The sequence below is a fragment of the Trifolium pratense genome, linkage group LG6 (genome assembly GCF_020283565.1).
Source record: "Trifolium pratense cultivar HEN17-A07 linkage group LG6, ARS_RC_1.1, whole genome shotgun sequence".
NCBI lineage: Eukaryota > Viridiplantae > Streptophyta > Magnoliopsida > Fabales > Fabaceae > Trifolium > Trifolium pratense.
The window spans coordinates 43,265,281-43,283,996 of NC_060064.1; the positions used below are offsets into that span (position 1 = coordinate 43,265,281).

Consider the following 18,716-nt stretch of genomic DNA (forward strand, 5'->3'; position numbering starts at 1 on the left):
GTTTCAATATGATATTTATTTATGTGAATATCCTCCAAGCTTATATACTAAATTTCTTTAAGACTTTAAAATATACAATACATTAGCAAAGTGTAACTTTGTTTCTAGATATAACAATGTATTTGCTCTTCTGGAGCTTCAATAATTTTTGTACTATAAAACATAGGATTTAATTCCTTCCAAAATATATATATATATATATATATATATATATATATATATATATTTTTTTTTTTTTTATGAATAGTAATATAGATACATACTTTCATGCTAACAAAAATATGTTGCAGCAAAAAAAATTCTTTTCGGTAGAACATAATAAAAAATAGTAATAATTTATTTGTATGAGAATTAAAAGAGTAAAAATAAAGTATAACATAATAATGTTTATGTGGATTTCAGCAGAATTAGAAATTAGAAGATTGTAACCAAAATAAAATAAATAAATTAGAAGATAGTAACAATTAAAATATTTTTAAAATTAAAATCAATAAATTGATTTAAATAAGTAACCGAATAATTAAAACCAATTTATATTTGAAGTGAATAATCTTTATTATGAGAGGGGAAAAAAAACGTATGAACCATGCATTCAATCATGAGCTAAATATATCAGTAATATTCATCCAATGTATGTGCAACAATTGATATACAAAATATTCTTGAAATTATCTTTTCAAAGTTGCTGCTTCAGGAGCATATTCGAGAGACATAAACAATTCTTCTATTAATTTCCTTTAATTTTGATCCATCTTATACCAAGATCAAATAGATCATATAGATTGTAATCTGCCGTAAGAATTTAGTTCTTCAGGAACTCAATAACAAATCTCTTTTTAGAATGGCCGGAGAAATTCACAATTTTTACAATATTTCATTGAGCGATACTACAAGAATGCTTTAATATTGGATTTTAAGTTCTTCAAGAACTATACAAATAATTTTTTCATTAACAATAGTTAAGGAAATCCATAATCTTTGAGCAATCCATCCATAATGCGTTAATATTAATTCCATATTCTTTGTGATGTAGATCTTCAAGAACTATATCACAAATGATCTTCATAAGGATGCTCGGTATTAAATTTATAGTTCTCCAAGAGCTATGTTTGAAATTTTCAAACATTGATATCAAACTTCTTTCTTTGAGCAATTCTTCAAAGATACTTCAATATTAAAGTTTTTTCTTTTTTCTTCTTTAGTTCTTCGGGAACTACTATATCACAAATAATCTTCATAAACAATGATCAAGAAAAACCATTATTTGAGCAATCCTTCAGGGATGCTTGAATGTTGAATTCTTCTAGAATTCATAAGACTATATATAATTGTACATGTAAAAATAAAATGAAGAATAAAGAATTAAAGATATATTATCAAACAAAAAAAAATTGAATTAATGTAAAAAAAATGGAATTAATTCTCTTGAAAGTGATGAAAACGTTTTCATACATGATCAAAGATGTTACAAAATAGTAAATGTATTTTAATAACGTAAAAGGGTAGAATCAAGAGGTTACAAAATCTTCATATTTTCGTAATGATTCATATGAAATCATATGATCCAAGAGGTTACAAAATAGTAAATGTATTTACATTCACTCTTTATTTGAATTAAAATAAGAACTAAAAGAGTTTAGTTTTTTTTAGGGACTAACAAATTATACCACATGTTCTTCTTATCTCATTTTCATAAAATTCTATATATAATTCTATGTATAAGCAAGGAGATAAAATACACTTGTAGTAATTTAAAACTATCACAATACATATGAGTTAATATTCCATGATTTTTTAAGTTCTTCAGGAACTATATAATATCGTTATATTGTAAGAATCATTCTTTAAGCAATCCTTCAAGGATGCATATATAGAAAATAATTTGATTATTTCTTTTTAAGTTCTTCAAGATATAATATTGTTATAATGTAAAAATAATTTTTTATGCAATCCTTCAAGGATGCATATATAACATTGAGTTCTTCAAGAACTGTATAATATATACTATAAAGTATAAGAAATATATTGGTGCAATCCTTCAGGGATGCATATAGATATTGAATTCTTTTGGAAATAATAGATCAAATTAGTTATTTATCCAATTCATTTTACTTATATCTATAAATCTTTGGGATTCATTCTTATATCTATGAATCTTCGGGATTCATATTTTAAAAATATTTTGCGGTACTTCTAGAAATTGAGGTTTATGAATCTTCAGGATTCATATTTTAAAAGTTCATCACACTATGAATCTTCAGGATTCATAATTCAAAAATTTCACTACGATACTTTTGGACCGTATGATTCATACTTTAAAATTTTATCAAACTATGAATCTTCAGGATTCATATTTAAAAAAATTTACCACGATACTTCTGGATCGTAGGCTGTGAATCAATATAAAAAACGAGAAGGAAAAAATGATCCGATAAAAAATAGAATAAAAAATCATACAGAAAATAAAATTATCACTTCTCATGATTGTTATACCTTTCTTGAAAGAGGAGAGACTATCGTGCTGATAACGTGTTATGAAACTAATCTAAACATCACTAAGAATATAGAAGGATAGAGATGAAGGAGAGAAGAGAGAAAGATTAGAGTTTGTATATTCTCTTCAAGGTGTGTATTACATTGTAACAAATGGGTCCTATTTATAGGACACATTTAGGGGACAAGAAAACCTACACAATAATGGACATTCATTACATATTATTATTCATAACAAAATAAGAATTGACCCAAGTAAAAGATGATCCGATCTTGATAATTAAAGGCAATAATTGATAAAAAAAAATAAAAAAAGAAAAAAACTGTGACAAAATTAATCTGTATACTTAAGGAAGGTAATTAACTACCATAATAGGAAGTAATTCACAATAATATTAACAAAATTAATCTGTATCTTTATAGAAAGAGATTGATCACAAAATAGTAACCGATACTCATATTTGGAAACCAAATCAAATATGTTAATTTGTTTCAAAATTAAAACCAAAGGAAACAAATCAGAGTTATATCAATTTATTATTTTTAATTGAAAAACAATTCAACAAAAAATTTCACTCGGTGAAAACTGAAGGAAATAAAAATTGCTTTAACACTGATTCACAAAAAATTTGTCGTATTTGCAACCTTAAACGGTCGTAATTGGAAAAAGCCTGATAAAAAAATAGTAATGCATATATGATATATATACAACTTTAAACTGGATCCTTGAATTGAAATATACTAGATAATCAAAATTAAACATGATGAATATGTTGTCGAAAGGTCACATACAGGGAACCGCCGAACCGAAAATAAAATAAAACTATACATATGAATCATGTATCCACATATATATACCGTATAAACCAAAAAAAAAAACAAAGATTGGCATGACTACAAAAAAATTGCAACTTGTAATCTCGTAACAGCAACAACCGAAAAAGGGCATATATATATGCACACTTTCAAAACATTGAATCATAGCATGCATATACGAAAGCCAAAATCAGAAACGGCAAAATAAAATATAATATGTACAAATAAAACCTCAATCATATTATATTCTGTAGATTCAAAGAAACTATACATGAAGGCAATCATATCGTATACACAAAACAATATCAGCCAAAAATTGACAGGAAACCAAACATGATCGAAAAATAGATATTCATAAGATCAAACATGTCCTGCTCTGATACCAATTGTAATCATTAAATCACTAAAGATTAAATATATATATATATATATATATATATATATATATATATATATATATATATATATATATATACATGCTCAACATATTATATGACATATACTTTAGTGCGGAAACAAAATAGTCATGGAAGCATGTATAAAAATCATAGGATCGACAAGTTGATCTTTAGGAATACCTGGATCCATGGAGATGAGTCTTTTCAGCAGTGATCCTGAAACACAAAGAAATGGCGGCTAGATTGGCTCTTCCTCAACCGGTACCCTGATGCCTTGATACTCTTCAGATGGGGAGAAGAGAATGTTTGCTTTCGTACGGTGTATTGGGGACCATAGCCTTATATAGGGTGATGGCCCATTAGGGTTTCCATTATCCCGAAATGGGTCATCCTGACATCCACCCATTTGAGCTCATATCTAACTAATTAAATAATTAATTAATTCTAAATAGAAATCTAATAGCCTTTTAACTTTATTTGACCACTTAATCAATTTAGGCTCTTAATTGATAAATAACTAATATAATTAATATAAATATATATGCCCACATAATAATTATTGGAATATAATAATTGAATAATATAAAATATTCCAACAGTTATTGTTATCTATAACAATATATAAAGGGGATAAGGGAGTTTGGGCTGGATTTTTTTTGGTCCATTTTGCCCTTAACTTCCTTTATGGTTTTTTAATTGAGTAAACTGTCACTTTGGTCCCTGAAAGTGGCACTCGCTGTCATACTAGTCCCTGAATCATCAAAAAACAATTTAAGGTCCCTGAAAGTAACTTCCGTTAATCAGAATAGTCTCCGACGTTAGTTTGCATCAAAGAACCGTTTGGTAGTGCTGATGTGGCCATTTTGTTGACTTTATTGACCAATACGTGTCATTTCTTTTTAAAAATTGAAGTCACGTAGGCAGGGACCAAATTGAAGGTAAAAAAATAAAAAAAAGGTAGATGGATGGTTTTTTTTTTTTACGGTAGATGGTTCTATTTGGTTTCATCTCTCTATCTCCTCTCATTTTCACTCTTCCTTTCTCAAAGTGACAAAGCAATTGTCACTCATCTTTCTTCATCAAACACCCTTCCTCCATTGTTATTGGTTATTAAGTTCATTGTTTTGTTCATCATCATCGAGCAAGCCTACGATTTCGGCAAAACAAGGTAAAGTTTTTCGTCAATCTATTCTGTTTTTCGTCAGTTTTGTGTCCTTAAGAATGGTGTTCTTGTGTTGGGTATGGTGGTTTCTTAAGTTTTTTTGTTGTTGTTGTTTCCTCAAAAACACATTTTTCAAGTTTATAGTGTGTTAGTGTCTATGTGGTTGTTAACAATGTTGCTATTTTAGGGCTTTTTTCATACTTGTGTTTCTTTTTGTTTAATGATGTTGTAGAAGTGTATTTGTGGATGTTTAGTTATATTATATAGTTGTATTTTAAGATTAGGAATTTTTTTAGGGTTTCATAAAAATGTAATGTATTTGAATGTGTTTTTAAATTATTGTTTTGCTATCATTTTTAGGATGGAAACTGAAACTGAGTTAACACTGATCTTCCACCATGGTGGAGATTTCATCAAGTTTGGAAGCGCCGACTTGCAGTACATTCGAGGTCAAATGTGTGTGTGGGAAGGACTTGAAGTTGATTTCCTCAACAAATTAGACTTAGAAGCCATGGTGAAGAAGTGTGGGCGCTACTTTAACATTAGCCATGTATGGTATTTGCTCCCTAAGATGACCATGCTTGATGGTTTAAGGGAATTGGTTAATGATAAAGACTTTATGGACATGGTTAGTGTTGCTAAGGATAACAACAATGAGATTGAGTTGTATTTTGAACATGGCATCCAGGTACCTCTAATCATCACACCTGCAAGTGAAGCTGAGCCTGAGGTGGAGGGGCAAAGTGTGATTGATGTTGAGTCTGTGCAAAATGTGTCTGAGGTGGAGGTGGAAGTGCAAAATGAGCATGATGTGGAGGTGCAAAATGAGCCTGAGGTGGAGGTGCAAGTTTCTGATGCTGAGACTGAGGTGGATGGTGATTATGATGCTGAGAATGAGGTGGATAGTGTGGTGGATGGTGATTCGGATGCTTACACTGAGGTGGATGATGATTCTGATGCTGAGAATGCAGATTTAGATGCAGCATTTGTATGGCATAATGATTATGATGGAGGTGATGTTCAAGAGAATATCATTCATGAAAATGTTATTCATTCAAGTAGTGAAGAAGAACATAATTCTTATCATTCAGAGGAGTTAAAAAGTCCCATTAGCACTGATGATGAATTTGAAGGCAAGGAGAGGGAAGTATTTCCACAATTTAATGAAGCTGAATTTGGTCAAGTCCATCTAGAAAAAGGCATGGAGTTTGAAACACTAACAACCTTTAAAAAGGCTGTTAGTGATTATTCTATAGCATTAGGTAGAGAATTTAGGTGGGCAAAGAATGACAAGGTAAGGGCAAGAGCAAAATGCAAGAATGAAGAGTGTCATTGGGAAATATTTTGTTCATGGAGTAATGTGAACAGGAGCTTTCAAATTAAGACATTTGAAACCAAACATTCATGTTGTAGGGTGTTCAAAAATTCTAAAGCAAATACAAAGTGGGTCGTGAGCAAATTAGAGAAGAAATTGAGAGTCCAACCAAATATCACTTACATAGAGGTCTTTGATTGGATGAAGAGAGAATTTGGTGTTCATGTCAATGAAACCAAATTGTTTAGAGCAATGAAGAAAGCTAGAGAGTTAGTTGAAGGGAGTTTGAAGGAACAATATGGGAGGATATGGGACTATGCTCATGAGTTGCGTAGGAGTAATGATGGTTCAACAGTGAAGATTAATTGCATTCCTATGCCTAATGGTCCACCACAATTCCAAAGAATCTACATAAGTTTGGAGGCATGCAAGCGAGGGTTTAAGGCTGGTTGTAGACCCTTCATTGGTCTTGATGGGTGTTTCTTGAAGGGTTACTATGGTGGCCAATTACTTTCAGTTGTTGGCCAAGATGCAAACAATAACATATATGTGGTTGCATATGCTATAGTTGATGTAGAGAACAAAGACAACTGGAAATGGTTCCTCACACTACTCCATGAAGACTTGGGGGACTATAGGCAACATGGATGGAATTTTATGAGTGACATGCAAAAGGTACATATTTTTAAATTATACTGTTTTGATAATATACCTATTGGGTTGAGGATTAATGTGACAGTAAGTTGTGACATACAGGGACTATAATGACAGTATATTGTTTTTATGTTGTAGGGTTTAATTCCTGCTATGCAGGAAGTAATGCCTGGTGTACCTCACAGATTCTGTGCTATGCATCTATGGAAGAACTTCACAAAGAAATGGAAAGACATGGAGCTTAGAGGAGTTGTATGGCAATGTGCAAAAGCAACAACCCCTGCCATTTTTAATGCACATATGGAGAGGTTGAAAAGGAAGAGTATTAATGCATGGGAGTATTTAAACAAGTGGCCAAAAGAAGCATGGACTAAGGCTTATTTCAATGAGTGGTGTAAGGTGGACAACATCACTAACAACAATTGTGAAGTCTTCAATGCAAAGATAGTTAAATATCGTGGGAAGCCAATATTGACCATGCTTGAAGAAATTAGATGTTATATCATGAGAAAAATGGGTACTAACAAGCTGAAGTTACAAGATCGTACTGAAAAATTGTGCCCAATGCAACAGTCAAGACTAGAGCAGCAAAAGGTTGAGAGCAACAAGTGGACACCAATATGGTCTGGTGATGGTGATGGTAACCGTTATGAAGTCCAAAACTGGCAACAAAAAATGGATGTGGATTTAAGTGCCAGGACATGTACATGTAGATTCTGGCAATTAACAGGTATACCATCAAACTCAGGACATTTTTAACTTTTTTACTCAAACTGATGTAAAAATCTGAATTAATTTGTTGTTATAGGCTGCCTTCTGATGTAAAAATTTGAATTAATTAATTGATTAATTAATTTGTTGTTATAGGAATGCCATGTGCACATGCTATTGCAGCAATTGCTTATAAGAACCACAAGGCTGAGGATTATTGTAGCGGGTGGTTGACACTTGGTGCATACAAAGCATCATACAATTACTTCATTCAACCAACTGAAGGACAAGAGTATTGGACACAAACTGAGTATGAGAAACCAGTTCCACCACCATGTAGGAGGCGTCAAGGAAGACCAAAAAGGCAACGAAGGAAGGATAGCAATGAGGCACCTGTAAGTACTACCAGACTTAGGAGGAAGTATCCAGAAATCACATGCTCAAGATGTGGTTTTGAAGGGCATAATATCACAGGCTGTGGTAATGTTGGTGTACCAACAAGGCCAAAAAAAAGGAAATATGGACAAGCAGGTAATGTAACTGCTGAAGATGATACAAGTAATGTTGCTGAAGCTGCTACAGGTCCTAATGAAGGACAAACAGAGGTTGAGTTGACAGCATCTCAACCAACTACTGAGCCTTCATCTCAGCCCATTGGTCATGCTTTTGCTATGGGTCCTAGCTCTCAAGTAACTTCACATGCTGTTAACTCTAGTGAAGTATTCCAAGTTGGCTTTGGTCAAGGTACATTTGATGGAGGTTTAATAGGGGTTAGACCACCACCAATTAGGGGACCTGCAAATATGTATCATGTGCCATTCCCTAGAGGTGCTGCAAGTGGAAATCAAGGATTCATGACCTTCATGCCTACACCAAGAGGACCACCAAGAGGGCCACCAAGTGGTCCACCAAGAGGGCCTAACTGAAGATTAAATTATAAAGACATTTTTTGAAGGCAACTTTTGATGTTTGAAGCAATAGTTTGAATGTTTAGATGAAAGACATGTAATTGCCTTAGTTTATGTTTATTATTATTATGAAGACATCTATTTGCCTTATGTTTGAAGGCTAGTTTTAAGAATGCTTATATTTGAAGACATATATGTACTTTATGTTTGAAGGTTACGTAATGAATGTTAAGTTTAATTAAAGCTTAAGTAATGTTATGTTTAATTATTTAAGTGTATTATAACCTATAAACTAACACAAATATGTTTTGGTTAAAGCTAAAATACATCACATTCACTAATCAATAACATTACACTCACTAATCAACAATATTACACTCACTAATTTCAATCACTAACTAATCAACAACACTACTTGTGAACAACCATATACAAAAGTTGAATCACAATACAAGCAAATACAAAGTATTTTATAAGCTTCATGTCAACAACCAACATATCCAACTTTGAGTTTACATCTCTCTTGAACTTATCATTTTCATAATTGTTGTCAACACTAGTTTTCATTTCATCATCTTTTACTCCTTTTCTTTCTACTCTTCTTAAAGATTCATTTGCAAGATAGTCTTCCCACTCATCAACCCACATGAAGTATTTGCAATTTGCACTATCTTCCTGCAAATTAACATAACATAGCATCATACACAAGCACAAAACTATAAACAAACATAAATTAAACACAACCACAAAAATGACATACTTTGTTTAGTGGGCATGTGTAGAATTGTCTCCCTGGATTCTTCAATGTTTTTGCTCTAAGCATCACTGTCTTTCTCTCACAAAAACAGTCAGGCCTCCGATCAAAACGTGAGGATGATGATTGACTTCCAATTTGGGTAGTTGAAGCTTCTCTTTGCTGTGAAATTGGTGGAACTCCTTTCATCTTTCAACTAATCGAAAATGGTTATGGAGATGAGAAGAGGAAGAAGATGGAGATGAGAAGTGGAGATGAGAAGAGGAAGAAGATGGAGATGAGAAGAGGAAGAAATGGAGATTGATTTAGGGTTTTATAATTGGGGGTTATTTTCTATTTTCGTCAATTTAGTCCCTCAACGGTTATCTACCTTTTTGATTTTTTTTTTACCTTCAATTTGGTCCCTGCCTACGTGGCTTCAATTTTTAAAAAGAAATGACACGTATTGGTCAATAAAGTCAACAAAACGGCCACATCAGCACTACCAAACGGTTCTTTGACGCAAACTAACGACGGGGACTATTCTGACTAACGGAAGTCACTTTCAGGGATCTTAAATTGTTTTTTGATGATTCGGGGACTATTATGACAGCGAGTGCCACTTTCAGGGACCAAAGTGACAGTTTACTCTTTTTTAATTATTCCATAATTGCTCTTAACTTTCTCTTTTTTTTTTTATAGTTTTTTCATCTATATCTATTCTATACTATAATATATAAAAAGAATACATGAGTTTTGGGGTAGAATTTTCATAATACCAACATTACCCTTGCTTTTTTTAGTAGCAACAAAAATCTTTTATTAACAAACTCACCATAACATAAGGCGTATCTTTTTTTTTTGGGTACATAAGTTAGACAACGCGCCTGCCTGGCCCGCTAGTTACAATAATTGGTATTGGTGTTGGTGTTTGGCGATGGAAGGTTGAAGGTAGTGTTGTATGGTTGTTTTGGATGTAGAATGGAGATTATGAGAGAATATGGTGATGGGTTTTTTCTCTAATCTCTACATTTTGCTACTGGTTTTTCTGTTTGTTCTCTCTGTTTTTGTTTTCAATTCACTCCCCGTTTTTGCCTCCCCTGTTTCAATTCTTTTGGATTAATTTATAGCCAAATTTACGGTTTGATTGTCCATTGGATTGAAGTGTTTGAATTGGATTGAGTGTGAGAATTGGATTTGGTGAGGAAAGTGATATAAAGTTGAAGAAGCATGGTAGAACAAATGAAAAGGATCTCAATGGAATTTGAATCCGTGACCTTGTACTTGAAAGTTCTTGGATGTTTTTCTACTACCAATTTAGTTAAATCACACACTCAAAAGAAAAATGCGACAAATCTAATATAATAGTAAAAGGAGCGAGCACAACAAGATATCTTTTTGTATTTTTTGTTAATGATGCATAGAATGCAATGGTGATAATATATGGTGGGATCTTAGGTCAAAAATTGGGGTATGTCGGTTGGAAATGAATGCATCGATGAAGATGGTGTTGTAGCCGGGTGTGGTTATGGTGCATAAGCTTCTTTCTTATGCACCATGCATAAACAATGAAAATTACTCAACACACCCCTCATTTACTCCACGCACCCCCATATGTCACTTCATCACTCGCGCGCCCCCATTTACTCTGCGCCCCCCATATGTTTCCTCATTACTCGTGCGCCCCTCATTTACTCGCGTGCCCCCTATTTGCTTAGCGCACCCCCCAATTTTTTTTTCTCCCCTAGATTTCTTACGAGCCCCCCCAGTTTTTTTTTCCTCCCTCAGATTTCTAGCACGCCCCGCAGTTTTTTTTCCTCCTCCAGATTTCTAGCGCATCACCTAAATTTCTAACGCGCCCCCCCCCCCCCCCCATTTCCAATTAAATAATAACTTTTGTTCCTTTGAAGTACATATTATAAGAATCTATTTTCAATTAATTGTGTTGGATGATTATATAGTCATATTTTAATTTAAAATTACATACTAAAACATGTACTGTAAATATGGTTTAATTTATTACAATTAGCATAAATCATTAGACGAAACCATTGGTTTTTTGTTTTATTACAAAACCATTAGACAATTATTTTGGTTTCACATAAAAAACTATCAAAACCATTAAACCATACTTATGGTTTCAGTAATAATCAGTATTTAAAATCATTAAACCATTTAGTGTAAAACCATTTTACAATACAAATGGTTTCAGTGTATAACTATCTGAAACCATTTAACCAACATAATGGTTTTCAGGATTTTTAAAACCATAAAAAACAATATTGGTTTCAATAAACACATAAAACCATTTTATAATACAAATGGTTTCACTGTTTAACACTCTGAAAATATATATATATATATATATATATATATATATATATATATATGGGGAGGGATCAAATTACACCGGTGTAACATTTAAGTAATGTTACACCACTTAATAACGATTTAGCGAATACAAATTTTACAAAATCCACCGTTGGATTGAAAGTTTATATCGTATAGATCATCCATTTAGAATTTTACAAAAATCTAAAATCGTTTGATATGTTATTGAGACCGGTGAAGATTAATGGTTTATGCATTTTTATTGAATACCGTTAATCTTGATCTATCTCAAAAACATATCAAACGATTTTAGATTTGTATACAATTCAACATAGATGATCTATACGATATAAGTTTTCAATCCAACGGTGAATTTTGTAAAATTTGTATTCGTTAAAGCGTTATTGAGCGGTGTAATATTACTCAAATATTACACTGGTGTAATTTGATCTCTCCCCTATATATATATATATATATATATATATATATATATATATATATATATATATATATATCTCACCTTAGTATTTATATAAATCATTTAACAATACTAATGGTTTCAGTGTATAATATCTTGAAACCATTTAACATACCAAATAGGATGAGATTCCGAAAATACCAAATAGGATTAATATTAGTTTGTCTATCTTTATCGTTCGATTATTCGAGGGATGAGCGGATGTAAACCCGTCGGTCCCCTTTTTAATCCAATTTTATTTATTAATTTTATTTGCGGAAGACAAAAAACCGGTAGACAAATCGCATGACCAGTGTTCGGTCATTCGAGGGATAAGCGGATGTAAACCCGTCGGTCCTCTTTTAATCCACATTTTATTTATTACAATTTATTTTTTAAGTTTTTATTATTTTATACTTTTTGGTTTAAATTAAATAAATTATATGAATAAATAAATAAAAAATAAAAAAATAACATCGCAGGAGTGCAGAAAGTAATCAGGAGGGGTGCAACAGGCCGACCCACTTCGTAGGGGTGCAGAAAGTAAGCAAGCGGGGTGCAGCTAGCAGGAGGGGCGCAACAACAAACAAAAATCAAGGGGATGATTCTGCAGAATCTTGGTCGTGTGATGGAAATCAACGGGCTGTAACAAGAGTTTCGCGGTATGCATGCGCGCACTGGATCCACGTCTATTTAATTTAAATTTTTTTTTGCTTATGCACCATGCATAAGGAAATGCCTTATGCACCATAACTTTTGCCGTTGTAGCCTTCTAGTAGAATTGAACACTTTTGACAAGAGTAACTCTAGTTATTTTTGGATACTTTAACTTTTTAACAATTTTATAAACTTACGAACCTTCTTATCTTAAATTGTTATTTGGATGTTTATATGATTTGGTGGGATAATTAGGTATTTTGATACAAGTTTATGGACATTATATTATTCATATGGTGATTTGGTGTATTTTTCATTTATAATTAAGTTTATATTCTTGTTCAAAAAATAATTAAGTTTATATTTTGAAATATTGCATTTTTATAGTATTATATTAGTATATATGTTATATACATAATAATTTTCATATTATTTTAATTTTTGGTAAACTCGCACGATTTTACGAGTCGAGTTTACCTAGGCAAAACGAGTTGAGGTAAAAGATCGATCATGACAACCTTGGTCTTAACAATCTTTTCGGTCTAAATAAACAAGCAATTTAATTATACTTGGTATCACATGAATGTTGAGGAAACAAGGAACGAAAAATCGACATTTTTGTCATACATTCCATTTCATGCCCACTAACTCTACGTATCTCATTAATACAAGTCTCTGTCGCCTTGAATTTTAGATTCTCGACTCCCCTATATTTAAGGTGTTTAAATTTAGTCACTAAATTAAGCCATTAGGTTTGGTCTAGTGATGAGGGATTTATGTAGTACGTTATATGTCATAAGTTCGATCCCCAGCTCATTATAAATGTAAAAACTCGGGAAGATTTACTCACTAAATTACTTGCCAAAAGAAAAACTATACAAAGTAGTAAAGCTTTTTAATAATAATTTTTTCACAAAAGAAAAACTATACAAAGTAGTAAAGCTTTTTAGTAATAATTTTTTCACTTGTTAGTATAATTCAATTAATGGAGTATTCCTCGTAAACATGAAAACAAAATGTCTTCCAACACAAATTGACAATGTCATCATCCTCACATCACCAAATATATATGTAGTCCCCTGTTGATTTATTGACTTTATATAAGACACTGCTGGCACCGGCCACACCACACCACACAAAAACATGAGTTACTACTGTCACCAGCTATAAACCACATCGTCACATTAATTTCCACATGAAAAAGAAAGATGCAAAAGCTTTGAAAAATATACTACACCACTTCATCTGATTTTTGAACCTAACCAGTAACCACCATGCTTGTCCTTATCACAATTTCCTTTATCATTAATTAATTCAACATGCATAACACATTAATAATTAATAATAGTCATTCACACACAAACTCGTGAACCACGCTACAACTTTATCCAGCAACATAATTATTAATGTATCATGAGTTTTTTATTTCACAAAATTTTTGAAGCACACAGACACTGGTGACAAATTTCCAGACACACTAAAACAGCCCGGACATATTTCTAAGACCAAAACAAAAACCATCAAATTGGTGGGAATGGAATAATAAACTAAAAACATATGTGAACCAAAAAGCAACAAAAGAAAAATGTATGTATCTATAATAATAATAATAATAATAATAATAATAATAATAATATTGAAGGAAAAAAAATCAAAATGCTAAAGAGCCATCTTAATATTGCTTGCTTGAATTTCATTTGCGTTTTCGGACCCCTTCTTCTGCAGCTGCTTTGTCGTCTTTATCAGGATTAAATCTTGGAAGGTTTAATAATGTGTTGACACGCGATACACCTTCAAGAGCAGACCACTCTTTTTCTGTCTCAGCATCTATCTCCTCCTCTTCCTTAAATTCTTCATCAATGTTATTATTATTGTCGTCTCTGCATGTTCCTGATCTTGCTAGAACATTAGGTTCAGAAACACCTTCATTATCACCATTGCTGCTGACTTGAATTCCTGAACTAGGAGGATGTTCTTTGGACTTGTTGGTATGAGAAGCGGTCGATAATTTTTGAACGTCTGAGTCTAGAAAGAGACAAACCACGGCACAGTCATCGACTTTTGAAGTTGGATATTTGTATCTCCATGCTCTCACTGCTGTCTCAACCAGTGATCTCGCCGCTGTTGAACGCCGCGGTGCAGCCGCTATAATGTCTACCACTTCCTTGTTTGTTAGCACATCCCAAATCTGGCCATGAGATTATTTTAGAACTGTTAACTATTAGATTTAAACTTTGTCCCTTGAGATACAAAACCAAACTCTTACCACAGAGCTAACAAGTAGTAGACAAAACTTAGAAAATGTTTATAAAAAGCAGCTAAAAAGATTAAAATATTAGTAGACTAGTAAAAAAAATATGATGATAACAAAACTTAGACCATGTTTGTTTTGAGAAATATTTTTTGTTTTCAATTCCTGCTCTCAATTTTAAGTAGAAAAGATGTCACTTTGTTTCCAATTCTCAAATATTTTTACAGAAAATAATGAAACAACATTTTTCTATTTTCACTGTTTTCCACACAAGTATTTGAAAATAGGAAACAAAGTGACATATTTGTAATTACAAATTAAAAGAAGAAATGAATACAGAAAACATATTTTGAAATAGAGGCAAGTGCAATTATCATTATACTACAATGGAAGTCCGGTATCATACCCCATCTGTTGCCATGACAATAAACTCATCCTTCTCAGTTAGTCTTCTGTATGATACATCTGGAACAGATATTAGACCAAAATCTTTCAGACAAAAATCTCCAAATGCCCTTGCCATGGCTAAGCCAGGTGAATCATTATTTGGCAACCAGACTCGGCAAACTTCAGGCTCATCGTGAAGAGCAAAGACACGCCCTTTACATTTGCGAATTCTCTCTGCTTCGGCTGTAAAAGAGAAGAAAAAGATATGTGAGGGAACTTGTGGAAAATATGCACACGTATGATTTAAGATGTTCAATTATCTGAAGCCACTTTAGTAAAAAAAATAAAACGATCTGAAGCCACTGTTGAACAATGTAGACCAGAATTATACCTGGAAGATTAGGTTTTAAATCCACAGTTAACTGCACTGCAGCAAGAGAATTATCTTTTACTCTAGTACCCAACACAGCTCTAGAATCACCAATATTTCCAAGCACAAGATCACGACCCTATAGAAAACACAAAATCTTCTACGCTAAGAAATAATTCCTTGCAAACAATTATAGTAGAAGAAATCAAATGTGAGTGCAATGTGTATTGCAGAACAATAGTAATCTGTCCACATAATGCGAGTGAATCACTAGTTTTGCAAAAGTTACAAGCCAATACCTGCTTAACCAGAGTTACTGCTGTTGTCCCACTACAGAAGCAATCGATTGTTTGGTGTGTCTTCAATTCTCTATCCATAAGTTTGAATGCCTTTAAAAAGGATTCTTTAAGCGTTAGAAAGATTTCTGGGAATTTTTCCGTTTCCTCAGCATCAACAGATACCCTGGATTCCTCGTCAGCAGATATAAATGCAACTTCTTCTGAGTTCATGCTTCCTGCTGCATTAACACTAATCTCCTTGAGGACTTCCCCACCAGATACATTATTTTCCCAATGAGTATTCAGTTTTAGAGGAAGTGAATCTCTCACTCTTTTTGCAACCATATGACCATATGGACCGTGGCCGTCGAAAACTCCACAAAATATTGTATCTTCTCTAGAACAAAAGTTCTGCAATATATGATAAACAAATGGCAAGTATCAGCAATTGCAATCGTCTAGACATAGCTAACAATGTTCTGCAATATATAGATATCCAAACAAACTGTTCTGCTTTTCAAACTCAATTTTAACCAAATCAGTTTTAAGTAATCAAGTTTTTTCAAAATCTTTCAGGACTTGAACCATCCATCATCTTTCATCAAGTCATCCTAAGAGGATAAAATACCAGATCCTCAATGCACGATTACATAAGGAAAAATAAAATAAGAGATTGGTATACATAGCCAACTATGTTCTCCTACTTATTTAAGGATCCGTGGCTACCACCTATGAACTGAACCATACACGAACATCAGACATAAACATAGGCATCCATAATCATTTGAGAAAATGATCGAATGCATCTATATCTATATGTGTTGGTGTTGTTTCAGTCACGAGGCATGCCTTCGATTTGAAGTGTCGTAGCAACATAAGTTACCACTGCTATGAACAAAACCATATATACATGCAAAGAAAACATGGGAACGATCTGCTTGATCAAGAGAAATACAAGGATCAATATAATGCTTAGAAGTCAAAATTGCATACACAAGACATGAATAATGCAAATATTGCAAGGTAAGAAATCCAAAGTTCGGGAATAAATCTAATTTAATATTAGGATTTTGGATTGTGAAAACAACAAGATTGCAAAAGCTAAACAACATTAAATTATAGAAAATGTGAAAAAGATCTAACCTCCCAAACAACCATGGCATCTTGGTTGGTACCTTTTTTGCCTTGTTGAGTGAACAAAGAAGCAAATTTAGACGACCCATTAAGGGACATCCTATCAGGTATCTTATGAAGAGGCTCATTCCCCCAATACTCAAATGAAGAAGTTCTTGCTCCCAGCTTCTTTCTACTGTTTTTTCTATTCTTCCTAAAAGGTGATGAAGAGGGCGAAGTGGGGTGGGGGCTCCTGCTTTCCGCAGAGAAGCAGGACCCCATCTTTAGAGCCCTAAGAATGCTTATTACACAATCCAGAACACCTGAACACAAGCTTTCTTCTCTTGATGAATCCGTCACAACCCACTTAATAGAAACACAACAAAATCAACTTTGCCTGCAACCTCAAAATTCAAAAAGCCCTTTTCTTTTTCTTTTTTTTCTTTTTAAAAAAGTTTTAATACAGTTATAATAACAATTACACCCTTTTTCAGATTGAGATTGATGAATGAAAGTCATTCATTTTCAGTCATCATCAATTTACATAAGGATAAGATATAAGAGATATAGAAAAAAGATAGATATAATATTGAAAAACAAAAAAAAAACAATAAAAAAAAAAAAAGCTAAAAAACCCAAAAACAAAAGAAGAAATTTTTAAACAAGTTTTCTTTATTGTAACGCAATAGATTATAGACACATGAACATAAAGTGCAGATCTGTGTTAATCCAGTGAATTATCCTACAAGGCAACAAATTTAGTTTTTTTTTGGGTATTTTTGTAATAGAAAATGAAAGAAAGAAACCCCAATGGTGTATGATTAAGACCCAGAAAGAAATTTAGTGTTTTTGGAAGAAAGGTTGAGGATGGGAATGAACGAGAAATTGTGTGTGTGTGTGTGGGTGGGGGGGTGTGGGGGGGGGGGGGGGTGGGAGGTGAAAACAATGGTTGAAAGACGAGAAGAGGAGGGAATGGAAAGAGTGAGAAACGGACAAGATGTAGAAACAATCGGAAAAAGAGCATGAAGATCGCAATGAACGAGAAACTGTCGCTCTTGTGTTTCAGTTTATATATAAATAAATAAAGGCTTCTTCTAACATGAACGAGTGGTTCATATGGTGCATCATGTACAAGTCTCGAATAACATTATAAAGAATATGAAATTTATAAAATCGACCGTTGGATTCAAAGATTATATCATATAGATCAACCATATAAATTTTTAGAAAAATTGAAAATTATTTTATATGTTATTGAAATCGATCAAAATTAACGGTTTATGAGTTTTATTAAATACAGTTAATTTTGATGAATCTCAATAACATATGAAATGATTTTCAATTTTTCTAAAAAATTCTATGAATGATCTATCTGATATGATATTTCAATCCATTTGTCGATTTTGTAAAATTCGTATTCATTATAATGTTATTCGAAACTTGTGCATCGCACAATAGATGAATTAATCTATGATCTTAGACTTGCCTGTGAATCTAAAGTTACAATCCACTCCACTAAGTACCAACTACACAAACACACACGTGATAGTAGTACTTCTTTTTAAAATACAACTAAAAGAATCTTTTATTAAAACAACCAACAATTTAACAAAGGAAAATGTTAAATAGTCTCGATGTGACACTAAGGTGCGTTTGATTCGTAAAATAATAAGAACAGGACA

The 18,716-nt window shown here is 32.5% G+C and overlaps 2 protein-coding genes across 2 annotated transcripts; both read right to left on the reverse strand.

The window, feature by feature from the left end:
• Positions 1-8,868: 8,868 nt before the first annotated feature.
• Positions 8,869-9,484, reverse strand: LOC123890255. The gene is made up of 2 exons (XM_045939821.1): positions 9,218-9,484; positions 8,869-9,132 (listed from the first exon to the last, which is right to left on the reverse strand). Exons 1-2 carry the CDS (start codon positions 9,398-9,400, stop codon positions 8,869-8,871), a joined length of 447 nt encoding a protein of 148 aa, XP_045795777.1. The 5' UTR covers positions 9,401-9,484.
• Positions 9,485-14,018: 4,534 nt separating this feature from the next.
• On the reverse strand, positions 14,019-18,069 carry LOC123890254 (probable protein phosphatase 2C 33). Its single transcript, XM_045939820.1, has 5 exons — positions 17,065-18,069; positions 15,943-16,332; positions 15,665-15,782; positions 15,293-15,516; positions 14,019-14,823 (listed from the first exon to the last, which is right to left on the reverse strand). The coding sequence occupies exons 1-5, from the start codon at positions 17,314-17,316 to the stop codon at positions 14,329-14,331; spliced, it is 1,479 nt and encodes a 492-aa protein (XP_045795776.1). The 5' UTR covers positions 17,317-18,069; the 3' UTR covers positions 14,019-14,328.
• Positions 18,070-18,716: the final 647 nt, after the last annotated feature.

Excerpts from the sequence above, each read along its gene's own strand:
- LOC123890255 (XM_045939821.1), bottom strand. The coding sequence starts at position 9,400 with ATGAAAGGAGTTCCACCAATTTCACAGCAAAGAGAAGCTTCAACTACC. Across the intron at positions 9,133-9,217 it reads ACACATGCCCACTAAACAAA|GAAGATAGTGCAAATTGCAA; the intron begins GTATGTCATTTT and ends GTTAATTTGCAG.
- LOC123890254 (XM_045939820.1), bottom strand. The coding sequence starts at position 17,316 with ATGGGGTCCTGCTTCTCTGCGGAAAGCAGGAGCCCCCACCCCACTTCG. Across the intron at positions 16,333-17,064 it reads ATGCCATGGTTGTTTGGGAG|AACTTTTGTTCTAGAGAAGA; the intron begins GTTAGATCTTTT and ends CATATATTGCAG. Across the intron at positions 15,517-15,664 it reads TTTAAAACCTAATCTTCCAG|CCGAAGCAGAGAGAATTCGC; the intron begins GTATAATTCTGG and ends TCTCTTTTACAG.